This window comes from Convolutriloba macropyga, chromosome 4 (genome assembly GCF_964194025.1).
Source record: "Convolutriloba macropyga chromosome 4, txConMacr16.3, whole genome shotgun sequence".
Classification (NCBI taxonomy): Eukaryota; Metazoa; Xenacoelomorpha; order Acoela; family Convolutidae; genus Convolutriloba; species Convolutriloba macropyga.
In genome coordinates, this window is record NC_134471.1 from 7289933 (window position 1) to 7314556 (window position 24624).

General features: G+C 35.6%; 1 protein-coding gene across 5 annotated transcripts in view; it reads left to right on the plus strand.

Moving 5' to 3' along the window:
• Nucleotides 1-24624, plus strand: part of LOC142338240 (uncharacterized) — a 97739-nt gene that overhangs the window by 17471 nt on the left and 55644 nt on the right. For all 5 annotated transcript variants that reach the window (XR_012758964.1, XM_075387905.1, XM_075387906.1 and 2 more), the window contains exon 3: nt 13582-13667. Coding sequence is in view for 4 of the 5 variants with exons in the window: in XM_075387905.1 (XP_075244020.1) it covers nt 13582-13667 (86 nt within the window). In the remaining variant the exon portion in view is untranslated. The remainder of the gene's footprint in view (nt 1-13581; nt 13668-24624) is intronic.

The window sequence follows — 24624 nt, forward strand, 5'->3', positions numbered from 1 at the left end:
CTTTAATTTTGAGCCATATGCCAAATAAAAGTAAAAGGTTTAATCGAAATTCTTGTTTATAAGAAAAAATTTCGAGGGCTTTTTTGAGATTAAGTTTTCGCAAAAAAGTAAAGATTCTTATTTTTGGTGGTCAACCGTATTTATGTCCCTTTTTGCTTTAGGATCAGTTCAAAGAAAATTTCCCAGAAGAAAGCACCCCCTGGCTGCGAAAAAGGCTAGAGCAGCTGCAAATAAGGCGGGACTAAACGTCAAAGACCGATTGGCAGGAACAGGGAAATACAGTGCTGGAGCGAAGGAAATCAGAAAAGCTCAACTTAAGAAAAAGCATGAGTCAATTCAATCAGAATAGTTTGTTCTGCTATTTGTTCAATTGTCGAATTCTTTGTCTTAAAGTTTGCATTCTTAAAAGTTTACATAAATTTTCCTGTCAGATATAATTAGTTTTGCAAAAAAAAGGTTCGCCCAAGGCTTTTTTGAGTCTTGTTTTGCTTGATAATTTCTCGCTCGATTTTGTTAGTTCTTCTGACTTTATTCTATAAGATGTGTTGTTTGTAGAGAATTAAATTTTTTTCGAGTGTCCAATTTTTCTTTGCAGATTTATTAAGAGAATAAGAAGAGATTTAAAATTCTTGTCTTTGTTGCCGTAGGTTTGAGCATCAGCAATTTTTTTATAAAAAAAGAGTGAGGCACATAATAGGGAAAGCAATACTGAATTCTAAAGTTATGATTTAAAGAAATGATAACAATGCTAAATATGTGATTTGCCTTCCGAAAGAATTCGTAAATTTTATAATAAGTGCTTTTCTTCATAAATATCTTTTTGGCTTGGGTAAGTGTAAAGCTAAGTTTCTAAATTCCGAAATGGTTAGGAGGGCGTGTTGCCTTCCGATTTATTAGAAGAGAGTGAGGCACATAATAGGGAAAGCAAAAGCTTAGCAAGAGCCCAAAGTCTTTATTGAATTTCAAAGCTTTTTTTAAAGAAATCTTAACAATGCTAAATATGTGATTTGCCTTCCAAACGAAATCGTAATTTTTATAATATTAAGTGCTTTTCTACATAAATATCTTTTTGGCTCGGGTAAGTGTAAAGCTAAGTTTCTAAATTCTGAAATGGTTAGGAGGGCGTGTTGCCTTCCGACTGATATAAATTTTCGATTTCTTGTTAGAATTAACTCGAGGCTTGATCGGAATTTTTTTGATGGTGCTATTTGGGTGTGTTGCCTTCTAGCACTTTGCGTTGATTTCAATCTATTTCTCGCTGCGGTTGCTACAACGTGAGCGTTGTTCTTGAAAACGGTTGCGAGTGAAATGAACAGTTTTTGTAAAATAAACTCTGCTCTTCAGTGATTGAAAAATGGCAACTCGAACGTCTAGTAAGGGCAGGAAGATAGTGAAGCCCACAAACTTCAGCACTGACAGTGAAGTTGAGTTGCAGAAAACAGCCCAAAGTCAAATGCGAGACAGCAGATTTTTGTTTTATTATGGCAAAAATGCGTTCTCAACTGCCCTGAATTCATCGAGCTGGCCACAGGGGACTTCCTGGAAATATAAATTAAGTCTGGAGCTAGGTCAAACATATCCAATGATTCACAATGAGCCTCAACCAGAATGCATCTATCTCGGAAAAGGTTCACAATCTGAAATATCACGTCATAAACTTGTTGTTTTGGCTCAATTGAAAAAAGGAGAACCTCCAAGCTTCGTTCCGGAGACAATTCTTCGTGACAACAGAGATGAGGAGGTCATTTCAGAAGATTGCGAAACTCCTCTTCATTCCCCTCTTACGCAGCATGTGTCCCAGGCTGCGGGGTCAACATCTCTGATAGTTAACTATAAGGCAACGAAGACTGTCGAAATAGAGAGCGCCAAAAATAAAAGTTCGTCATGTGAGCAGTTTCAACTTTTTTTTGCGGAACATCAATCAAGGATGGCACGGGCCGAATCCAGTTTCGAGAAAATTAAGAAGCAATCAGATCGCCGCAAGAGGAAGCTGGTGAACGAGTTCAATGATTCGGTAGTATCTGTTTGCAGTTTTTTGAAATTAATGTCTAGACAAAATAAAAATCTAAGGCAGTCGCTGCTTCGTTGCTCGAAAAATTGAACAAGAAAAAATGGCCGGCAAAATTGCACAAAAATTTTCATGTTTCAACTTCTGAAGCTAGGTTTCTGTTGAAAATTGTATTAAAATATTTTGGTTACAAAATTCTACAATTTTGCTTCTTTTTTGACTCTACGTCTTTTTTAGACAATACGTATTTATGACACTAAAGACGTTCTGTAAATTCAGTAAAAAAGACTATTTTCTTGGTTGTTTTCTAGCGCTCTGAATTTCATATCAAAATGATACTAACATTTAAAAGCGTTTTGTTTAGCTGGAGGAGTTAGAGGAGTGCGTGAGAATCCAAAAGTTTGGGTTTGAGAGTGTCGATCAAAATCCGCATCTTCTTGAAACGTTCCCCGTTGTCCGTGTTATGAAAGGAGATGTTGATTTGATGCAAATTGAAGCCAATGAATTTCCTAGCAGGCTAGGACGAGCCCTTCGCAAGGAAATTTTTGGACAAAATGGACTCGTTGAAACGATGATTGGCTCTGAGCATTCAACTAGAAAAGAGGCAAAGGGCTCTGATGTTAAGCGGTTTTTTGGTTAGATTTTTAAGAGCAACAATTATGATCAACATTAGGGTTTTGTTAACGGGTTTTGTATTTTAAATATAACGTTTGTTTTTTAAATATATAAAGTCTTATTAAATTAGATAATGGAAAGAAAGATGAGTGACAATCAACATATGCTCTAAAAATCTCCTGCCACTACTGGAGGAAAAGATAAATGTTTTTTTGTTTTGCTTAGGGTATTAAACGTTTCATAAACTAACCAACTTTGTCATGTTTATCTTTTGTAAGGTTCTTCAAATTCTTAGATTAGAGCAAATATAGTAATTGTTTAAATAGGCGCTGTGCTGATAAAGGTATAGAGTTGTCGACATTCTTTAAAATGCTTTAGAAGTTATCAACGGTAAGTATCCGCTTACTCCCCGATTGGCATTCAAACTGGCAAAGGATGCAGCCAATCAAGCGGAAAGAGAAGTGAAAAGCTATCGATCACAACTTGTTCATGAAGAGAGAAACAGCACAGAAAATGAAATAGACAACAGAGGAGAACCTATCAATTGAAAATGTGCCATACTACTGAGTTAGCAAATAGAAAAAAACAAACAGGTGCTCATGTCAAGCAGCAATGATTCTAAATAGTTTTAGAATTTTATAGTGAATTCTTTCACCCCCCCTTCTTATTAAAGCTATGTTAGTTTTGATTACAACCCGTTTTGGTTTAGTAGCGATTGTTAACTGCTTGTTAAACAATAGTTTGAAAAATCAGTTCATCTTAAATTGCCATTGCATCTCTTGTGCCGCTAAATTTAATCGATACTATTGAATCGAACTGAACACAATGTTTGATAACGCTCAAAAATAAAGTTTTGAAACAACTTTTTCCTATTGCATTGTGATTTTTTGTTAAATTAGTGCGCTGCTATGAGGGTGTAATTCTCCCTGATACCAATGAGATATGTTACTGCTTTGCTCTGACAGTTATGTTGCTAACAAATGTGAAATTGATATTCGGTTGTGTTGCCATCAAGAACAAATCAATGAAAAAGGTCTAGGTGAAGATTTAATAGCAATATTTTTTACGTGGAGTTTGCGCAGTGCTCCGAGGGTGTGTTGCTCTCTGGTACTAATGAGATAATTTAAAGGTGACCGCTTACAAGCAGCATAGGTTTTGTTTAAAATAGTGAGAAGGCTATGAGGGCGTGTTGCCTCGAGCAGAAATAAACGAGAAACTATTAGGTGAAGATTTAAAGGCGGGTGATTAAGTGTGATTTTTTTCCTGTGCTACGAGGGCGTGTTGCCTTCTGGTACTAAGGAGAAATGTCGCAGGTTTGTGCAGAGACAGTGTGTAATATTGAAAAATTCGGGATGCTATGATGATGTTGCCTTCTAGAGAAAGTAAATGAAAACTTCTAGCTGAAGAAATAATAGCAAGGTGCTTTTGTAAAATTTGTGCAGTGCTACCAGTATCTGTTTGCCTCTTGCACCAATGCGATTTTTTACTGGTTTTGCGCTAACAGTCAGAGTTTGTTGTGTTTGAGTGCCATGAGGGTGTGTTGCTCTCTGGTACTAAAGAGAGAATTTAAATGTGACCACTTAAAGGGAGCATAAGTCTTGTTTAGAATAGTGAGAAGGCTGTGAGGGCGTGTTGCCTCGCAGAAATAAACGAGAAATTATAAGGTGAAGATTTAAAAGCGCGTGATTGATTGTGATTTTATCCTTTGCTACGAGGGCGTGTTGCCTTCTGGTACTAAGGAGAAATGTCGCAGGTTTGTGCAGAGACAGTGTGTAATATTGAAAAATTCGGGATGCTATGATGATGTTGCCTTCTAGAGAAAGTAAATGAAAACTTCTAGCTGAAGAAATAATAGCAAGGTGCTTTTGTAAAATTTGTGCAGTGCTACCAGTATCTGTTTGCCTCTTGCACCAATGCGATTTTTTACTGGTTTTGCGCTAACAGTCAGAGTTTGTTGTGTTTGAGTGCCATGAGGGTGTGTTGCTCTCTGGTACTATAGAGAGAATTTAAATGTGACCGCTTAAAGGGAGCATAAGTCTTGTTTAGAATAGTGAGAAGGCTGCGAGGGCGTGTTGCCTCGCAGAAATAAACGAGAAACTATTAGGTGAAGATTTAAAGGCGCGTGATTTATTGTGATTTTATCCTTTGCTACGAGGGCGTGTTGCCTTCTGGTACTAAGGAGAAATATCGCAGGTTTGTGCAAAGAGACAGTGTTATTTTGAAAAAAATTTGAGTTGCTCTGAGGATGTTGCCTTCTAGAGAAACTAATTGAATTTTCCTTGGTGAAGAGTTAAAAGCTATGTGCTTTGGTAAAATTTGTGCAGTGCTACGAATATCTTTTCCCCTCTTGTACCAATGAGAGATTTTTTTACTGGTTTTGCGCTTCACCAAAAGTTTAGGTTCCAGTTAGCAATGAGTGAGTGCGAAAACCTAGCGCAAATCGAAGGACAACTGTCTGAAAAATTGTTGAAAGATTTCCCGAATTCACCAAAACTTTAGACTGTGCTATGGAGTAAGGATGATTTTGAATTAAAACTGCGCAATGACCGAAAGCTGAAAAAACTGTTTATGGATATGAGCGAATCATACAAAGCTGCTATGGATTTTGGACTGAGTATTGAACCAGACAAATACGGAGGATTTTGCTTGGTGAATCGGTCGATGAGCGCCATCAAGCCTGGTGAAATTGAGGTGGCCGTTGGATTGTTAGCTAACCTGCCAAAAGAAAACTCGTATAAAGACTGGTCAGTTATGGAAGGAGGAAAACTCCTAGTTGGAGTGGCTAGGTGGGCTAATCATTCCTGTAAAGCTAATTGCGACTACTACTTGAAAGGTGGTTATCGTGGACGACAATGTGTTAGGTTGCGAGCGCTGAAGCAAATAGAACACAATGAAGAGCTGACAACCTTCTACAACGAAGACGCTTTTGGAGAAGAAAATGTCGATTGTCTTTGCAGTCATACAGAAGAGCATGGAAGGAGTGCAAATTTAGTGCAATCAACTACACAAAATGTAGTGAGAGCTGTAAAACGAAAACGTCTACCAAAAGCAGAAATTCGATATGCACAACATGCAACAGAGTTTGATTCTTTCTTTGCTTATTACGAAGACTCATCGAATTTTAGCCTGTCCTCATTAAATGAAGCGCCCTCTTTTCCTATAGAAACTTCCCCAAACAATACTGCGGTTCCTCAAATCATCACATCAGATTCTATTGACGACGAAATGGGCAGCAGTAATGGAACAACTGACGAGTCATTGAACAACGCTCAATTTCAATTTTTCCCCGAGTATGAAAGCGATGAAAGTTCACAGTCTGACACCGAAGCTGTAAGGGAACTTGCCTCATTCAATCGATCTTCTCTATGTGATTTTGTGAGTGACTGCAGACCAGTCTCTGTGTCAAATCTAGCTTTGTCCATCATGTCGTTAGTAATAAAGCATAATTGTTCTGACCAAATGATGTACGAACTTCTAAAACGCGATCAAATTATTTTCAATGGTGAAAGTTTAGCACCATGGACAATAAAAAAGAAGTTGGGTGAATTTGCCGCTCAATATCAATGTAGAAAAGAACTTTTGTCGAACGGTGAACAAATTTATCTCAATTTCAGTCCGCTTCTCCTGAAAATTGTTCAAAATTCGATCAACGGCATGTTGAGATACGCAGAGTTGAGAAAAACAACAAACGATATAATTATGCCTAAACTGGAAGTTATTGAACGGCAAGTGACAATTAGGTTAATTTTGAACTTGGACGGAGCCCTGGTCTCAAAATCTCCTCCTAAAACAGCCTGGCCGCTCCTGATAGCGATTGCCGATCTACCTCCGAAAAAACGATATCAAAACATAATTTTAGGATCTCTTTTTGTTGGAAACGGGACACCGAATTTTGACGACATTTTTGATCATTTCGAGCGACAGATATCTACACATGAGGAGGTAACACTGGATGGTGATCGAGTTAAGGTTAAGTTCGAGCCAATCTTTTTTGTAGCAGATTTAATTGGCAAAGCAAAAGTATTGAATATCAAACAATGCAACGGATATTATGGTTGCTCTCTCTGCACTCAGCGTGGCTTCCACATGGATGGAGCGCATCACTATCCACATGACTTTGATGTTCATAAAAATATGCGGTCTCCTGAAAGTTATCTGGAGAACTTGAAGAACCTGGATGAGGGATCTCAACAAAAACTCAAAACCCTCAACGGTAAAAAGAGTGATTTTGAAAAATTCACTCAAGGAGTAAAGGGCAGGAGCAAAATTTTTTCTGTTATCGCTAATCAGCCGCTCTCTTCGCCGGTTGATACAATGCATCAACTTTTTCTTGGCGTATCGAGGGACCTACTAACGTATTTTTACGACCGCATGAAAGCAGACAGTAAAAGAAAATTGAATAAAATACTTTCGGGTATTCAAACTCCAAGAGAAATAAAACGATCAGTGCGATCTTTCGATCATCTCGCAAATATGAAAGCCAGCGAGCTAAAAGTTCATTTGCTATATCTAGCGCCCATCGTCTTACCCATTTTTTTGTTTGGAGAAGACCGGAGGTCCGATAAAACGGATCTTTTTAAACTAGTTTTTTCTTTGCGCAGTTTATATGATGACAATCGAAACTCTAAATTTTGCAGACTTTTGTTAGACGAGTTTTGCGTCAGCATGGCTGAAAAAAATCCCAAGAAGTTCGAGTCGATCAATTTCCATCTATTGAGACATCTTGCTTGGCAAGCTGCTGAGATTGGTCCTCTCTTCGTTACTTCAGCATCAATGTTTGAATCGGCTCTTCACCTTCTGATTGCTCCGTTAACTGGAACAACAAACCACTGTAAACTAAAGGTAGAGAGATTCATCAGAGGCAAAGTGGTTTCTGAGATAGATTATAGTGAAGATGATTTGGCGCAGTTTCTAAGGTTTTCTGACAATCCGTCGGATGTGAACGAAGAATTTGGCCTCGTAGAATCAGAAGAATTAAGAGAATTCAGGTTCAACAATCCGTCAGCTCGAGTGTTCTGTCGATTCAGGAAGAATTTTTATTTTGGCTCTTTAGCGTACGGGCGGGAATCAGGTGCAGATATTTTTGCATGTGTAGACGCGTCAACAATGGCTATTGGGAAAATTCTTTTCTTCTATGAGCTGGATGGTAAATTTTGTGTGCTTCGTGAACAAAAAATTGTTTCAACATTTAAACTTGTTCAACAACCAGAAGGTCCGGTTTCTTATTTTGCATACGTCGTTGAAGACAAGAATAGCACAATTCATGTTGCAGTAGATGCATTAGAAATAAAGTTTTTTCCTGTAAAAATTGAGGACAATTTGTATCTTGTTCCACTACTCAGTAACTTTGAGCATGATTAATTTTTACTTTTCAGTTTCAATTTTGATTATAGCTACGCTGTTGATTCATTAACGTATGATCTGTTATTGTCATTGTATATTTTGAAAACAATCAATTTGCAAAACTCGATATATTGAAAACAATCAATTTGCAAAACAATCGATATTTTGAATAGTAATTTTGCTGCATGACTTTTTAACGTATTGCTTGTTTTATTTTATTGACATAAATTTTAAACAATCATTTTGCGAAACTTAGTTGAAAACAAAGTCATCTTGCAGAACGCAGGCAAATTCCAATCTCTCTACATTATTTTTCTTTTGCTTGTTCTAAAAATTTGCATCCTTCCAGACGTAATGAGGCAAACAATTTTGAGTTTTGAGAACAACCGTTTGATTTATCGAATACAACCTGCTGACATAGCTGGTAATGTCGAATCAAGTGAAGTTGACTTGCTCAGGAGTCAGATCTTTGCTTTGGAGGAAAAGGTTGCTCTCCTTACGAAAAGAGTAGAAGACCTGGAACGTCTTCGACCTGTTGAGATAATCGATTTGACACAAGATGAAAGTTTCACAACAACTGTTTCGGTGTCGTCTAACCAAAGCGATGATATAGAGATGAATGGACTTTTTTGAGCCGGGCAGGATCTTAAGCTTTTAAATAGCACGATAGTTTCTGGTTTTCTCTAGTAAATTGTTCAAGCTGGTTCTTTTAGATTTTTGAATTGTTCAAATGTAGTTTGTTTTCTACTTAATTGTATTAAAGATTTGATACCCCTGCTTTTTTGATGCTGAATTGAACTTGATTTTTTGCTTTTCCAACTGGCTAACAAATTATACATATTATAAATTGAGGACAAGCTTGTGTTTTACTAATTTTTCGAGGAGGTTCGGAGGGTGTATTGCCTTCTGCCGCAAAAGTATCACTTTCATTCCATAATTTTCTATTTTGCTTCAAGTTTTTTCGTTTATACCTTGACATAGACTGGAGGGTGTGTTGCCTTCCGGCTAATGTTATGACATTGCTCATAAGTTGTACTTTTTTTCTAATGGTCACGAAGATTTTTAGTTTCTCGAAATGAGTTCCCAGCTACTGATCAGCGTACCGGGGACATTAGTGATGGAATCTTTTGTAGTACTCAGATTTGTGGTAATTTTCGAGACCGCAGTTTTGACAACGTGGCAGCCAATACAAATGGTTCAAATGATCCTTTTGAATGACGGAGTTGAGCATACATTATCTTTGACCCCAAATACTCCAGAATTTGAGTCCTTTATGGCATGGGTTACTGAAGTTGAAATGAGCGACGAGCAGGAGCAAGCTTTGTATCCTCTGATTGCGGTTCTTGGAGACTACTACGGTTCCTCTGATAGCGAACACTGACTACTATTTCGATCAGATCTACAGTGCTAAATTTTAATTGTTTGCTCATGATAACAAACTTTCTTAGGCTGTGCTTATTTCGAACAATTTTTTTAAAAATGTGCTAAGTTTTTACTCTGTTTTATGTTTGTGATAAAGGAACTAATTTCTCTCAATTAATGCGCAATTAAAAACTTCGATGTTTTATGTTTATGATAAAGAAACCAATTGAAAGCTTGTCTTCTTTCTTGTTTTTCATGCATTTAGTGAGTGTGGTTAATATGAGTGTCAGTATTATCCAATAAAACTTTTAGTCTGATGCGAAATATAGGCTGAACGAATATTAACTCTAGTTATTAACTCTAGAATTTTAGGCTGCACGAATATTAACTCTAGTTATTAACTCTAGAATCGGGTCAAAGAATTGTTCAAATCAAATTGAACTCGGTAGGAGTACCACTCGGTAGGAGTGCAGTTAAAGTGTAACACAAAAAAAATTTTTGCTATAGCTTGCCTCGGAAAAAAAGTTAGCTTTTCATACGGATGCTAATTTCGCCATTAGCGAATTTTAAAAAAGTTTTGTTTCATTGGGCCAAAACTTTCTTCAAATCGGATCAAACTTGGCACAGAGTGTTTCCATGGTACCTAGTTACCATGGAAATACTTTGTGCCAAGTTTGATCCGATTTGAACAACTCTTTGACACAATGAAAAAGACCTATTTTTAAAATTCAATCATTGCAAGTTAATCGAAATAATTGGAAATTTCCGTATAAAAGGCTAACTTTTTTCCTAGACAAGTTATAGCAAAAAATTTTTTGCTTCAGACTCTAGGTGCTCATGGGACACTCCATGCCGACTTTTGTCCAATTTGAAGAAGTTTTTAACCATACGAAAAAGACCTATTTTTAGAAATACTTTTTCGAAATAATCGCAGTTTTTCGATCGAAAATGTAACTTTTTCCAGGGACAAGCAGCTGGAGTCTAATACAAAAAAATTTTTTTGTTTGCCCCTGGAAAAAGTTACATTTTCGAACGAAAAGTTGCGATTATTCGGAATAAGCATTTTTAAAAATAGGTCTTTTCCGTATGGTCAAAAACTTCTTCAAATTGGACCAAACTCGGCATGGAGTGTCCCATGAGTACCTAGAGTCTAAAGCGAAAGATTTTTTGGTATAGCTTACCTAGGAAAAAAGTTGGGTTTTCATACGGAAATTTGCGATTATTTCTAATAAGTAATTTTTAAAAAAAGATCTTATTGATTAGGTCTTAGAGTTTTCCAAAGTAAACCAAACTCGGCATGGAGTCTCCTATGAGTACCTAGAGTCTAAAGCGAAAAGTTTTTTTGCTATAGCTTGTCTAGGAAAAAAGTTAGTTTTTCATACGGAAATTTGCGAATTTCGCTAGTAACGAATTTTAAAAATAGGTATTTTTCATGGGGTCAAGGAGTTGTCCAAATCAAACCAAACTCGGCATGGAGTGTCCTATGAGTACCTAGAGTCTAGAGAGAAAAGATTTTTTGGTATAGCTTGCCTAGGAAAAAAGTTGGGTTTTCATACGGAAATTTGCGAGTTTCGCGAATAACGAATTTTAAAAATAGGTCTTTTTCATGGGGTCAAGGAGTTGTCCAAATCAAACCAAACTCGGCATGGAGTGTTCTATGAGTACTTAGAGTCTAAAGCGAAAAAATTTTTTGGTATAGCTTGCCTAGGAAAAAAGTTGGGTTTTCATACGGAAATTTGCGATTATTTCTAATAAGTAATTTTAAATAATTTTTAAAAATAGGTCTTTTTGATTAGGTCTTAGAGTTGTCCAAAGTGAACCAAACTCGGCATGGAGTCTCCTATGAGTACCTAGAGTCTAAAGCGAAAAGATTTTTTGGTACAGCTTGCCCAGAAAAAAAGTTGGGTTTTCATACGGAAATTTGCGAGTTTCGCGAATAACGAATTTTAAAAATAGGTCTTTTTCATGGGGTCAAGGAGTTGTCCAAATCAAACCAAACTCGGCATGGAGTGTCCTATGAGTACCTAGAGTCTAAAGCGAAAAAATTTTTTGGTATAGCTTGCCTAGGAAAAAAGTTGGGTTTTCATACGGAAATTTGCGATTATTTCTAATAAGTAATTTTAAATAATTTTTAAAAATAGGTCTTTTTGATTAGGTCTTAGAGTTGTCCAAAGTGAACCAAACTCGGCTTGGAGTCTCCTATGAGTACCTAGAGTCTAAAGCGAAAAGATTTTTTGGTATAGCTTGCCTAGGAAAAAACTTGGGTTTTCATACGGAAATTTGCGAATTTCGCGAATAACGAATTTTAAAAATAGGTCTTTTTCATGGGGTCAAGGAGTTGTCCAAATCAAACCAAACTCGGTATAGAGTATCCCGTATGTACCTAGGGTCTAAAGCAAAAAGAATTTTTGTCATAGCTTGCCTAGGAAAAAAGTTAGTTTTTCATACGGAAATTTGCGATTAATTCGAATAGTTAATTTTAAATAATTTTAAAAAATAGGTCTTTTTGATTAGGTCTTAGAGTTGTCCAAAGTGAACCAAACTCGGCTTGGAGTCTCCTATGAGTACCTAGAGTCTAAAGCGAAAAGATTTTGTGGTATAGCTTGCCTAGGAAAAAACTTGGGTTTTCATACGGAAATTTGCGAATTTCGCGAATAACGAATTTTAGAAATAGGTCGTTTTCATCGGGTCAAGGAGTTGTTCAAATCGAACCAAACTCGGTATGGAGTATTCCAAGTGTATATAGAATCTAGGGAAAAAAGAATTTCTGGTATTGCTTGCCTCTGGAAAAAGTTACTTCTTTCTTTATTTTATTTTATCTAATATATTTTGTAATTTATTATGTTTTTGTTATTGTTTCCGACAGTTCTTAACTATTTTATTGTTTGCTTTTGTTTTGTTTTGTTTTGTCTTGTTTTGTTTTGGAGATAGAGTTTAGGCCTGGTTTTTTGCCAGTGCTTTGCTCAAAAATCTCCTATAGTTGAATGTTCATAACTCCGCCGTAGCCGGTCCCCAGCCCGGTTGAGAGAAGGAGGAGGGAAACACACCCAAAACATACTGGAAAATCTCAAAAAGTTGTTCGTTAGTTCAACTGTAGATTTTTTCCGACAGTATTTAACCTATTTCAGCTCTCGAAATACGAGATGAATGACTCGAATTATGTAGACTTATGATTCGAAGTAGGGGCCGCATGAATCGAATTAGATTGATTTATGATTCGAAACGGTAGGATTATGACTCGACAGACCGGGTCATTGTTCCGAAATACCAGATTTATGAATAGAAAGACCGGGTCATTGTTCTGAAATACCAGATATATGATTCGAAATACAAGATGCATGACTGGAATTATGTGGATTTATGATTCGAAGTACGAGATGCATGACTCGAATTATGTAGATTTATGATTCGAAGTAGGGGCTGCATGAATCGAATTAGGTTGATTTATGATTCGAAACGGTAGGATTATGACTCGACAGACCGGGTCATTGTTCCGAACTACCAGATTTATGAATAGAAAGACCGGGTCATTGTTCTGAAATACCAGTTATATGATTCGACTTACCGGGTCATTAACTTCTTCCGGGTCCGTGTATTTAACGACCCGGAATGACACCCCCCCAGACGACGTTTTGTCGAGTCATAATTCTACCACCTCGCCCCGGGTTGCACACATCAGTTTTAATACTCAGAGACCAAGTAGGATAAAATAGGCTAACACTTAAATTAAGGAACTCAATATTTGCCCCCAATTTTGTTGTGGCAAAAAAAAAGAAGTAATCAGAATTTGAATTAAAGAAGTAATCACAGCTATGATCTGGATGACTGTGATCTTAGTTCTACATAGATAACGAATAGCTCCAAGGATGAAGATTGGGTATGAACCAGACCAAACAGGCCAAAAATTGGGTATGGGCAAGACCAAACAGGCCGAAGAACTGGTTTGGGCCTGACCAAACAGACCGACGACGGGGTATAGGCCAGACCACCGAACAGACCCAATTCAGGTACGGGCCGGACGGAGCAGCGCGACCGAAAATTTGTCCAGACTATGAGCTCGGTCGTACCCGATCCCCCTGTCAGCGACCCAGATCCGTCTGGCCCATACCTGTCTTGGTTCGAGGACTTCACCCTGGGCTAACCAAATCGAGCTGAACTGTATATAAGCTTAAGCTAAGTTAAGTTCGGCAATTGAACGGTTATGTTCAGTTTTTATCATATAATGACGGAACACAAAAGGGTTTTGACTGGATAGGAACCTAATGCTGGCCACAACTATCATGGGATCACCTATCATCATTATATCTTCTTTTGGGCTCTGTTCGAACTTCAACTTTGGGTTAATTCTCAATCTTCTTCAAAATTTTTCAGAATTTTTCAGCATTGAGGAACAAAGACATAGTAATCATCGCCTCAGGAAATAACTTTTGATGAAATATTAACAATCTTTTAAATCAATGTGTCATACTTCTGCATTTTGTCATCTTTGAAATCACATCGAACAAAATTATTGAGTTTTATTAATGTTATTTTGACATAATCAAAAAGACAAAAGAGCAACGTTCGAAAACAGTCGCTTACTAATTCATGAACTGAATTGAAACTATTGCACTGCTTACGTAAAAATCATGGCCAAATTCGCGTTCGAACCTGAAATTTGTTCAATTACTGACGAAAAAATGCGAAACATTCTTACTTATTTCCATTAAAAAACTTATTGAAAAAGACGACCAAATAGTTTCTCTGACTAACCAAGTTACCGAACTGGAATCCAGAGTGATTCAATTGGAGCGGTATAGTTCCAAAGACACAATTATTATAAATAACCCCCCTTTGCAACCTGGTAACGCCAACATAACGGATCAAATTCTATTTTTCTTTAACAAATGCTTGAATTATTCGATGTCTCCGGACGCAATCAAAGCCTGTCATCCCTTGGGTGATTGGAAAGGTAACACCCCCCTGCGGTAATTGTCAAGTTTTTTTACTACAACAATAAAATTGAATTATACAATCGTCGACCAATGCTCGCAAATTTTAGGAACCCACTAAATGGTAAACCCGTATAAATGAAAGAACGTCTCCCCAACCATGATTTGGCTAGTCAAAAGCGCGCTAACGAGCTGCATTTGGTCACCACGACCTACAACAGTAGGGTAAAACTTTTTAAAAACTGAGAATGGGCGTGTAACACAACTTGTTGATAGTGTTAAAGCAGTTGAAGATCTTGAATCACGGGCAATAAAGAAAATATCTCCTAATCAACGCAACCAAGCCAACAACTGGAATACTAACCAATTGTCAAATCAGCGACGAAACAAACGACCTGGCGATGTAATTGAAATTGATAATTTTGACGAAATTTATCATATGGGAGCAACACCAGCTGGAAAAAAACTTAATGACAACAATACTCCACCCAATAGATGATTGTCCAAACATTAAATAACGCGGCTTAAAAAACAGGCGCAGTGTACACTTTCTTTTTGACTTCGTATTTTCGTAACAGTTTTAATATCAAGTAATTGGACAATCATCTATTACTTGGAAATGGATAAACACTTGAAAGCGCTTTTGTTTATAAACGTGCAATCCCTAAGATGCCATCATGACCAACTGTGCTGTCAACTAGAAACCGTCAAAACCAAACCAGCTGTAATAGCTGTATGCGAAACCTGGCTCACTGATAACGATCCCATAGATATGTATTTCATAACAGGGTATCAACCATTGATAGTAAAAAATAGAAACGACAATAAAGGAGGAGGCGTTGGCTTTTTTGTACGAGATGATTGTAAGATGAAATCTAATTTCTTTTTTGAAGAAAATCTGGAACATCTGCTCCTATCCATAGAGAGCGGAAAAAAGCGAATAAAATTCTGTGTTCTATACAGGCCTCCCTCGGAAAAAATTCAAAATTTCCTTGAGACTTTTGAAAGTTTATTCTTCACTATAAACGCGATGAAAGAGGAAAAGATTATTTGTGGTGACTTTAATATTGATATCTCTGACGCATATCATCAACAGTACCAAAACTTGATCAATTCATTTAAATATGAAATGGAAAACGCAGAACCTACAAGAGTAACTAAGTTCACGAGCAAATGTATCGATCATATTTTGTCAAAACAATCGAAAGAAGTATCAACCCTGAAATGGTCTTTCAGCAATCATTACGCTCTAATTTATGAATTTGATTTTTCAGTCTCTAGCTCTCAATCTAATGAATTTTATTACAGTTGTAATTTTAAATTTTTTGAGAATGAACAGAATTATTTGAATTTCCTCTTCATTCTCCAACATAGATTAAACAAGATGAATAATTATGATCTTGAAAGTTCATGGTGTGAACTAAGTTAAATCATTCCACAAATTTTTGATGATAAATGTCCAATTACGAAGAAGAAAATCTTCAAAAACAGTTGGATGACAAACAGGTTAAAAAATATCATTAGCAAGAGAGATCGTGCACATGATACACTCATATCTCACCCAAGTAGTAAAAATGAAGTCCGGTTCAAGCAATTACGTAATTTAGTAACAAATGAAGTTCGAAATGCTCGCAAACAACACTATGATCAAAAACTGAATTTATCAGGTAGTCCAGCACAAAAATTTAAAGTGTTCAAAGAATTCCTAGGGCAAAGGAAAAAATCAGTAAAAGACATTGATGCGGAAGAATTTAATCACTTTTTATCAACGTAGGGAAGAAAGTGAGCAACACAAATTTTCACAATGTAGACAGTGAGCCAGGTTTACCATGTCACAAAACTTTTTTCTTATTTCCCGTCAACACTATCGAAATATTCAACATAATAAGTTCATTAGAAAACAAAAGCACAGCGGGTCATGATGGAATTAGTAATAAACTTTTAAAACTTGTAGCTTCTGTAGTTAGCTATCATGTGGCTAAGCTGATAAATAGGAGCATTCAAGAAGTGTTTTTTTCCGGTTTGTCTTAGAGCAGCTAAGGTAATTCCTCTATATAAAAATGGAAGAAGTCTTGAATACAAGGATGATTGAATTCCTCGAAAAACATCAACTTCTCTCAAACGAACAGTTCGGTTTCCGGCCAAAACGCTCATGCACACACGCTATCGCATCAGTTACAGAACTGATGCGAAATGTTATTGACTCACAAAAAATGGGTTTCGCTTGCTTCCTTGACTTTCAAAAGGCATTTGACGCAATTGATCATTCACTTCTGATAAAAAAACGTTACAAAATCTAGGCTTTCGAAGGCAAATTAGTACACTCATTGTAGAATTTGTACACTCATAGTCCACGGATCAAAAGAGTCGAAAAAAATGGAAATTAATGTAGGTGTTCCACAGGGATCAATTTTGGGCTCATTGCTGTTTCTTTTGTTTCTCTATGATCTGCCTCAAATTGTTCAAGATAATTCAAAAATAGCACTTTGCAGACGACACAACAATTTTAACATCAGGCAATAATTTGGAAATTGAGGAAAAGCTCAATAATGACTTGAAAAAGATTGAAAATTGGTCCTCAAGAAACAAATTTGTCATTAACAGTAAGAAATGTAAAATTGTTGGTTTTTGCCGGAATGTACAAAAATAAAAAAATCTGCTATTAGGCGAAGTGCTTGAAGAAATAAATCCATTCAAATATCTAGGAGTGTTCATAGATAAGCATCTCAATTTTGATCTACACATTGAATATGTTGGCAAAAAATTAGCAAAATTCAACGGAATGCCGTTCCGAGCAAAGAACTTTTTTACGAAAAATTTTCTGTTACAAATGTATAATAGTTATGCCAAACCAATGATATCGTACGGCATTTTAGCTTACGGTTCCGCAAAAAAAAACAAAACTCAGTTCGATTTTCTGTCTACAAAAGCGCATTTTAAAGACTATCTTTTTCAAAAAGAGAGGAGACCATGTATTCTATCTTTTCAAGCGTTACAATGTGCTGTCAATTTTTGACTTATATTTTGACGCTCTTGTAAAAGAGATCCATGATCAGATTGCAAAAGTTTCTCCTTTGAATTTTCTTGATGTTGACAGTAACAGGCCGAACACGCGGGCATCCATTAAGTCACTCATCCCTTTACCAAAATTTAAAACACAGACTCAGAATAAATCCTTGAGATTTTCAATAAAAAAAATGTTCAACTACCTTGCTAAAGAAAGTCTATTACCCAAACAAGTATCTAAAGAACAGATTTTTTCGATTCCAACTAAACTTAGGGCATATTATTTGGATAATAAAGATGTTTTCGATTTGTTTTTTTAGGTATTGCACGTTTTTTCTCTGGGCACCTCTTGTGGAGTCATTTGACTCGTATGGTGTCCAAGGTGGTAATTTGATTAAACTTAATATTCTGTATAAAATGCTCTGTATCATCTACCATCTGAATTTAAATCAATCAATCAATAATGATCATATGGGAAACGTACTAAAGCTTTTTAAATATGATTGTAAATGGTATATGGTCAAGTAAATTCGTGAATTACTTGCTCTCAAACGACTTTTGTAGCAATTATATTAATCCTGTGTTCTTTATTTCATGCGATTTTTCGCTTGACCGATATTTCGTCTGATTGTTTTTTTAATTTTTGTCCCCATAAACAAGATAAACAGATAAAACCTGGACACTATTAGGTGGCTGAGCAGCTCTCTTAGGGCATTACTAGTTTCTAATTCTGCAATTTACAGAATATGTTTTGTGGAGAAAAATTTATGCTGAGAAGGGCGGTTCTTAATCTTAAAATTTTAACCCCCTCAGTCAACCCCCCCCAACCCCCCTCCACCCTCCTCTGCCTGGCATTTTTGACTCGTCTCTCGTTCAGCCCCCAACCTTACCCCCATGGCTCGATCCGCCTAATGGTATCTTCCCTAAGCCCAATTTAGCTACTACCGAAGCAAGCCTTCATTTGAGAGCGTTAGTCGGTCAAGTTTATGTATTCTATGTTTCATTACTGCTCATGCTGCCTTCTTTGATAAACCGTTAATTATTGTCCATCATAATAGGATCATCTTAGGAATAATAGTGTTCCGCCTAGAAATTTTTAATGAAAAATGTTTTTTTAAAAGAAACTTAATGACATCCCTTAGCAGCGAAAACACTGTTTGCAAAATTGCCAGGTCTCTCAATTTTTAAATCCTCAAGCAGAACCAGATGGTAACTTTGATTTTGCAAAATTTTGTGAGCAGTAATCAACTAATTAGTATAAAACAAATGAAACGAAATTCAGTCAACAAAGCAAAACTATCGCAAATTGGAGAAACTTTAAATTGCTCCTTCTTTTTCGGGATTTGCACAATTACACTTTTGATAACGTTTTATTGAAAATAATTTCAGTTATATGAGATTTTGATTTATACCAATATTTTCTCTACACTTATGTGCGTTCATTTTGGAACCAAGATTGCTTTTTAAAAAAATTCAAAATTTATTTTTGCGCAAAAAATAGTAAAAAAGGGGGCTCGGTAATGTGTCAATTGATGCTGCCATCAATAACGTTACAAGACATTACAATTGAAAAAATAAAAAGAAAACAAAAATAAGTACGGTAAAAACTTAAAACTTAATTTTAAAAGTATATAATGACAAAGTCAAAATACCATAAGATAAGACCCAAAATACGAATATACTCAACTACAAAGCAGATGTGACTTATCCACAATGATATGATCCCGATATGACATTTAAAGCACAAAAAAATGAGTGACACTTAATTTCAAGTTGACTAAAGGAAGAATAATTTGAGCAATTCCCCGCGGAAAATAACTTGAGATCTGTCCTTAACCAGAAAGTTTGGTACGACTACGAAAAGAAAAACCAGTAAGGCAAAACCGGAAAATAAAATTATGCGAGAGAACCGTCGAAGTTATCACTAAAAAATGTCAGTCATTGCAAACTTTTGGATATGCTAAATGTTTTCAATTTGAATGCAAAGAAATTCATTTATAATAAGAATAAATCTTACTACTACAAAAATTAGAACAAAAACAGGCAAAAATCGAGTAGTCAAACGAAACGTGCAAGAAGAAACAGTCAGTGCTTTGAAGCGCCATAAAATCTATTCGCTGATAAATTTTTGTGTTAACCTAAGACTTTTTCAATGCCAACGGGAACTTTCATTATTGCAAAAACGTGATAAATCTTTAAAAAGAACCAAACCTTCGAAGAAAAATTCAAAATCCAAAAGGAATTATGAAAACTCGTAACGTTGATGTCTTAAAACCATTAGTTATAGGAACAAAAGTGCTGAACAGACTAGTTGTTGATTCATTTTTAGGCCTATGGAGACTGTCAAAAATGGGACGAAGGAATTTACAGAAATGAGATTTTTCCAAAAAGTAATTTACAAAAAGCGGGTAAGGTTTTTTTTTGAAAAAATAGTTTCAAAGACTTAAGAACCTAATCATCTTTGAGAAACCAATTGCACTTTTTTAACGAGATTAGGCCATAGGACTACGAAAATCCAACAAATGCAGGCAGACCACAAAAATTCACTAAAATTTAGGAAAACAACTTTTTGAAGCCATAAAAACTATGAGCGATGGTTCCCTGGAAAAAAACTATTGTCTATTGTGACTCATTTGATCATAAATGGGTTTCGTCGTTCATGGAACCTTGAAGTGAACAGTGATTTGTCTCTGAATGACATGAGGAAAAACAAACACTTTTAAAAAATTTTTAAAAATGAGCCCTCCAATATAAATCGAATCTTTTAGATTGTAAACTTCCCGATGAAACCAGAACTAGATTTTTTATGTCTGCTGGTCTTTTAGGAATTGTTCCATATTTTATCGTAAAAAACAAATTTTAATTAACGTTTTGATACAAAAAAATCTAAAACTGATCAAAAAGAACGCTTAAACCCTGATAACTCGAAAAAAAAAGAAATTCAAACAATTTATTTTTAATTTCAAATTATATGCTGGAAGAGTTTTCTAATGATACCACACTCGATTCTTTACGATGATTATATCGATTGGCCAAAATTGACTGATAAAAAACCCTTTTGAGTATATAGGTCCTCCCCCCACCATGTGAGTCGGAACAATAAATCTATGTTGGTGTTAATTCCTTTCAGTAGAACAAAAGTAATGAAAGACACTGTCATATGCTGATCCCGCTTGAGTGTGTTTCTGTGATTCGGAAATTTGCAAGATAAAAGTTTATCATGCAAGATGTTGCAAGATGACTGGTTAACTTGGAAGGTTATGCATTGTCTCGTGAGATATTAACAAAAAATTTTTGAACAATGATACGGTTGACATCAAAATCTCAACTTTTCATCAGACTAAAAATGGGGTAAAATAGAGGTTCTTAAGTAGTTACATTAAAAAAATCTTTATCGTCGCTCTGTTTTTGATTTCGGTTTAACGGTTAATGTTTTTACGGTTAACACGTCAGATCTTCAAAAATCTTTGAAAAGAAGCACTGACCAAAAGTATCTCACGAAATGATCATCAGCTACTGCTTTTAAGAAAATGATGTTCTTTACTGGGGGCGGAGCGCAGACGCTTCTTTTTTGAGGGACGAAAAGATGTACCCAAGCAAATAATTTTTCTATTCAAATGCAAAATGGATTGTTATCAGAGGAAATCGGGCAAAAAAATCCATTGGGTGCAATTTGCTTTTCCCTTAGAAGGAAGGAAACAATCGAAACACGATTTCCTTCTGTCTGTCAGAAAAAGTATCCAGTTTACCTTTCAAAATGTGAAATGTCTTCTAGCAAAGCACAATCATGTGGTTGATTCCCTGGTTGATAAACGGAGGAAAACTCTAATTAACATTTTGATGCCTGTGTGATGACGTATGTTAATTGAAATAAAGAAAACACCTACTTTTAATATGACCACTTCAACCCCACTATCAATGCGAAATGCACATTAGTTTCTCCACATTATTGACTGGAATAACCGGAAAGATACTTTATTGTTCACATTTCTGTTTAAAACCTCCAAAAACAAACCAATTAGGAAGATATACATTTTCCTAAAATAAATGGAGAGAAAAATCTTTTGGCTGCTCCAATTTTTCGTAAAATATGAACTGTCGTTCACACGTAATACGTTGCCTCTTGATTCGGAACACAAAAATAACACTAAAAATATGTAAAGTCTTTGTTCAAAAAAGAGTATGAAAAAGTTGAGATTCCTAGCAATAAAATTGGCAATAATGGTTGAGAATCAACATTGTCAGGTAATTTGCAAAACAATTGTTTCTCATAAATAAAAACACCTGAATCTAATTTCAAACATAGAATTGCTCAAAAAAAACTAATTTAAATTTTCTAATTGAGAAAACTTTTCAAGAGTTGCAAAATATAAAAGGAAGGCTGCAGCTTGTTAGAGGGGTCTCAGTAGATTCTTAGTCTCATTATAATAGAGACCCAGGCTGAGGTCTCAGACCCAAAGTGGATATATCCAGACAGGTCCAGACGGAAAGTGCCTATGTCCAGACCGTCCCCGACTCAAAGTGCCTATGTCCAGACCGTCCCAGACGGAAAGTGGATATGTCCAGACTTTCGTGCGCTCAAAATTTTTCGTGCGTTCTTCGTGCGTTCGAAGACAAATATGTCCAGACCATCCCAGACCGAAACAGTATATGTCCAGACTTTCGTGCGTTCTTGTCCAGACCATCGTGCACTCCTTCTTCGTGCGTTCGAAGACAAATATGTCCAGACCATCCCAGACCGAAACAGTATATGTCCAGACTTTCGTGCGTCCATGTCCAGACCATCGTGCGGTTATGTCCAGACCACCCTGCGTTCAAATCCAGACCATCGTGCGTTCATGTCCAGACTTTCGTGCGTTCACCAGACCGAAAAAAAAATTACATCCTGGGGTGCAGTGCTATTCCTTGAAGATGAAGACAGAGAGGGTTCCAAAATTCCACAAATCCATATGTTTAAGGTTTATCAAAAAATTTGATTTTAAATCACTTTTTCTATAAGATTGAGGGATAAACCGACCCCTCCAACCAGGGTTGGGATGTTCGATTTTTCGCTCAGTACTATAGAAGAATTGATTTAAAGAAAAAACTTTTTGATATTTGCACTACTTTTGTCTCCCTTCAAAACTTTCCAGTTTCACTTGCATCCAACTGATTTTTTTTGCAAATCTTTAAGAGTAATTTGAAAGTAGATTACAGCAAGAACTCAAAAACCTAGGTTGAGGGTCGAATTTTTGCTCCGTCATAGAGAAAAAAATGATTTAAAAATAATATAAAAAATGATATTTGCATTCCATTTGTCTAAAAACCGACCTCCCACACTAGGTTTTTGGAATCTTCCTGTTATCTCCTTTCAAATTATACTTGCAATTTTTCAAAAAAAATTGTTGGGTGCAAATGAAACTGGAAAGTGTTGAAAGGAGACAAAATTAGTGAAATTATCGAAAAATTTTTATTTTTGGATCATTATTCTCTATATGATGCAGCAAAAAATTGACCCCCCAACCTGGGTTTTTGAAACGTTACTATAATGTATTTTCAAATTATACCTGCAATTCTTCAAAAAAATCAGTTAGATGCAAGTGGAACTGGAAAGTGTTGAAAGGAGACAAAAGTAGTGAAATTATCAAAAAATTTTATTTTTGGATCACTTTTTTCTATATGATGCAGCAAAAAATTGACCCCCCCAACCTTGGTTTTTGATATGTTACTATAATCTATTTTCAAATTATACCTGCAATTCTTCAAAAAAATTAGTTAGATGCAAGTGAAACTGGAAAGTATTGAAAGGAGAGACAAAAGTAGTGAAATTATCGAAAAATTTTAATTTTGGATCATTTTTTTCTATATGACGCAGCAAAAAATTGACCCCCCAACCTTGGTTTTTGAAATGTTACTATAATCTATTTTCAAATTTTACCTGCAATTCTTCAAAAAAATCAGTTAGATGCAAGTGAAACTGGAAAGTGTTGAAAGGAGACAAAAGTAGTGAAATTATCGAAAAATTTTAATTTTGGATCATTTTTTTCTATATGATGCAGCGAAAAATTGACCCCCAACCTTGGTTTTTGAAATTTTACTATAATCTATTTTCAAATTATACCCGGAATTCTTCCAAAAAAATCAGTTAGATGCAAGTGAAACTGGAAAGTGTTGAAAGGAGACAAAAGTAGTGAAATTATCGAAAAATTTTATTTTTGGGTCATTTTTTTCTATATGATGCAGCGAAAAATTGACCCCCAACCTTGGTTTTTGAAATGTTACTATAATCTACTTTCAAACTATACCAGCAATTCTTCAAAAAAAATCAGTTGGATGCAAGTGAAACTGGAAAATGTTGAAAGGAGACAATAGTAGTGAAAATATCAAAAAAATTTATTTTTGAATCTTTTTTTCTATATCATGGAGCAAACAAATGCCCCACCACCCAACAAATTTTTCGAAATCTTGCTTTAATCAATTTTCAATTTATACTTGCAATTTTTCCAAAAAAAATTATTGGGTGCAAGTGAAACTGGAAAGTGTTGAATGCAGACAAAAGTAGTGAAAATACAGTTTTTGGGATTGGTTCATGGTATTGTCCAAGCCCAACCAAACTTGATATGGACTATCCCCAGGTTATGTACATTATGAGACAAGAAAAATCAGCTACAGCTTACCTCTAGTAAAAATTAGTTTTTCGTACGGAAACTTGTGATTATTTCAAGTAAGTAATTTTAAAAATTGATCTTTTTCATTAGGTTTCATTACTGTATAAATTTAGCCAATATTGATATGTAGTATCCCCGAAGTATAAAGACACTGAGACAAAAAAGTTTCAGCTATAGCTTGCCTCTGGAAAAAGTTAGGTTTTCGCACAAAAATTTGCGATTATTTCAAACGAGTAATTTTAAAAATATTTCTTTTTGATTAGGTCAGAAAAGTGTTAAAATTCAATCAAACTTGGCATGTAGAATTCCGAATGTCGTAAAAGGTAGAACAAAAACGATTACGGCTATAGCTTACCTCTGGGACAATTTAGCTCTGAAACGGCTATTAGCGATTAATTCGAAGAAAAACACTTGAAATATTCTTTTTTTCGTTTGGGCCATAGAGCAATCCCAAGGAAACCAACCTTTGTACGGAGTATTATCACTTTATTTGGAGTTTAGAATGAAAATGATTGGCTATAACTTGCGTATATAAAAAATTAGTTGCTGTTAGTTAAATTTTTCATTTATTCGACTAACTTATCAAAAAATTGGGTATTTTTGACCTCGTCAATAAGATCTTCAACTCAAACAAAAACAGTTACAGAGCTAACTTGTCATATTTTTAAATGAAAAAAAAAGAAATGTTGGGCATAGCTTGCCTTGAAGCAAA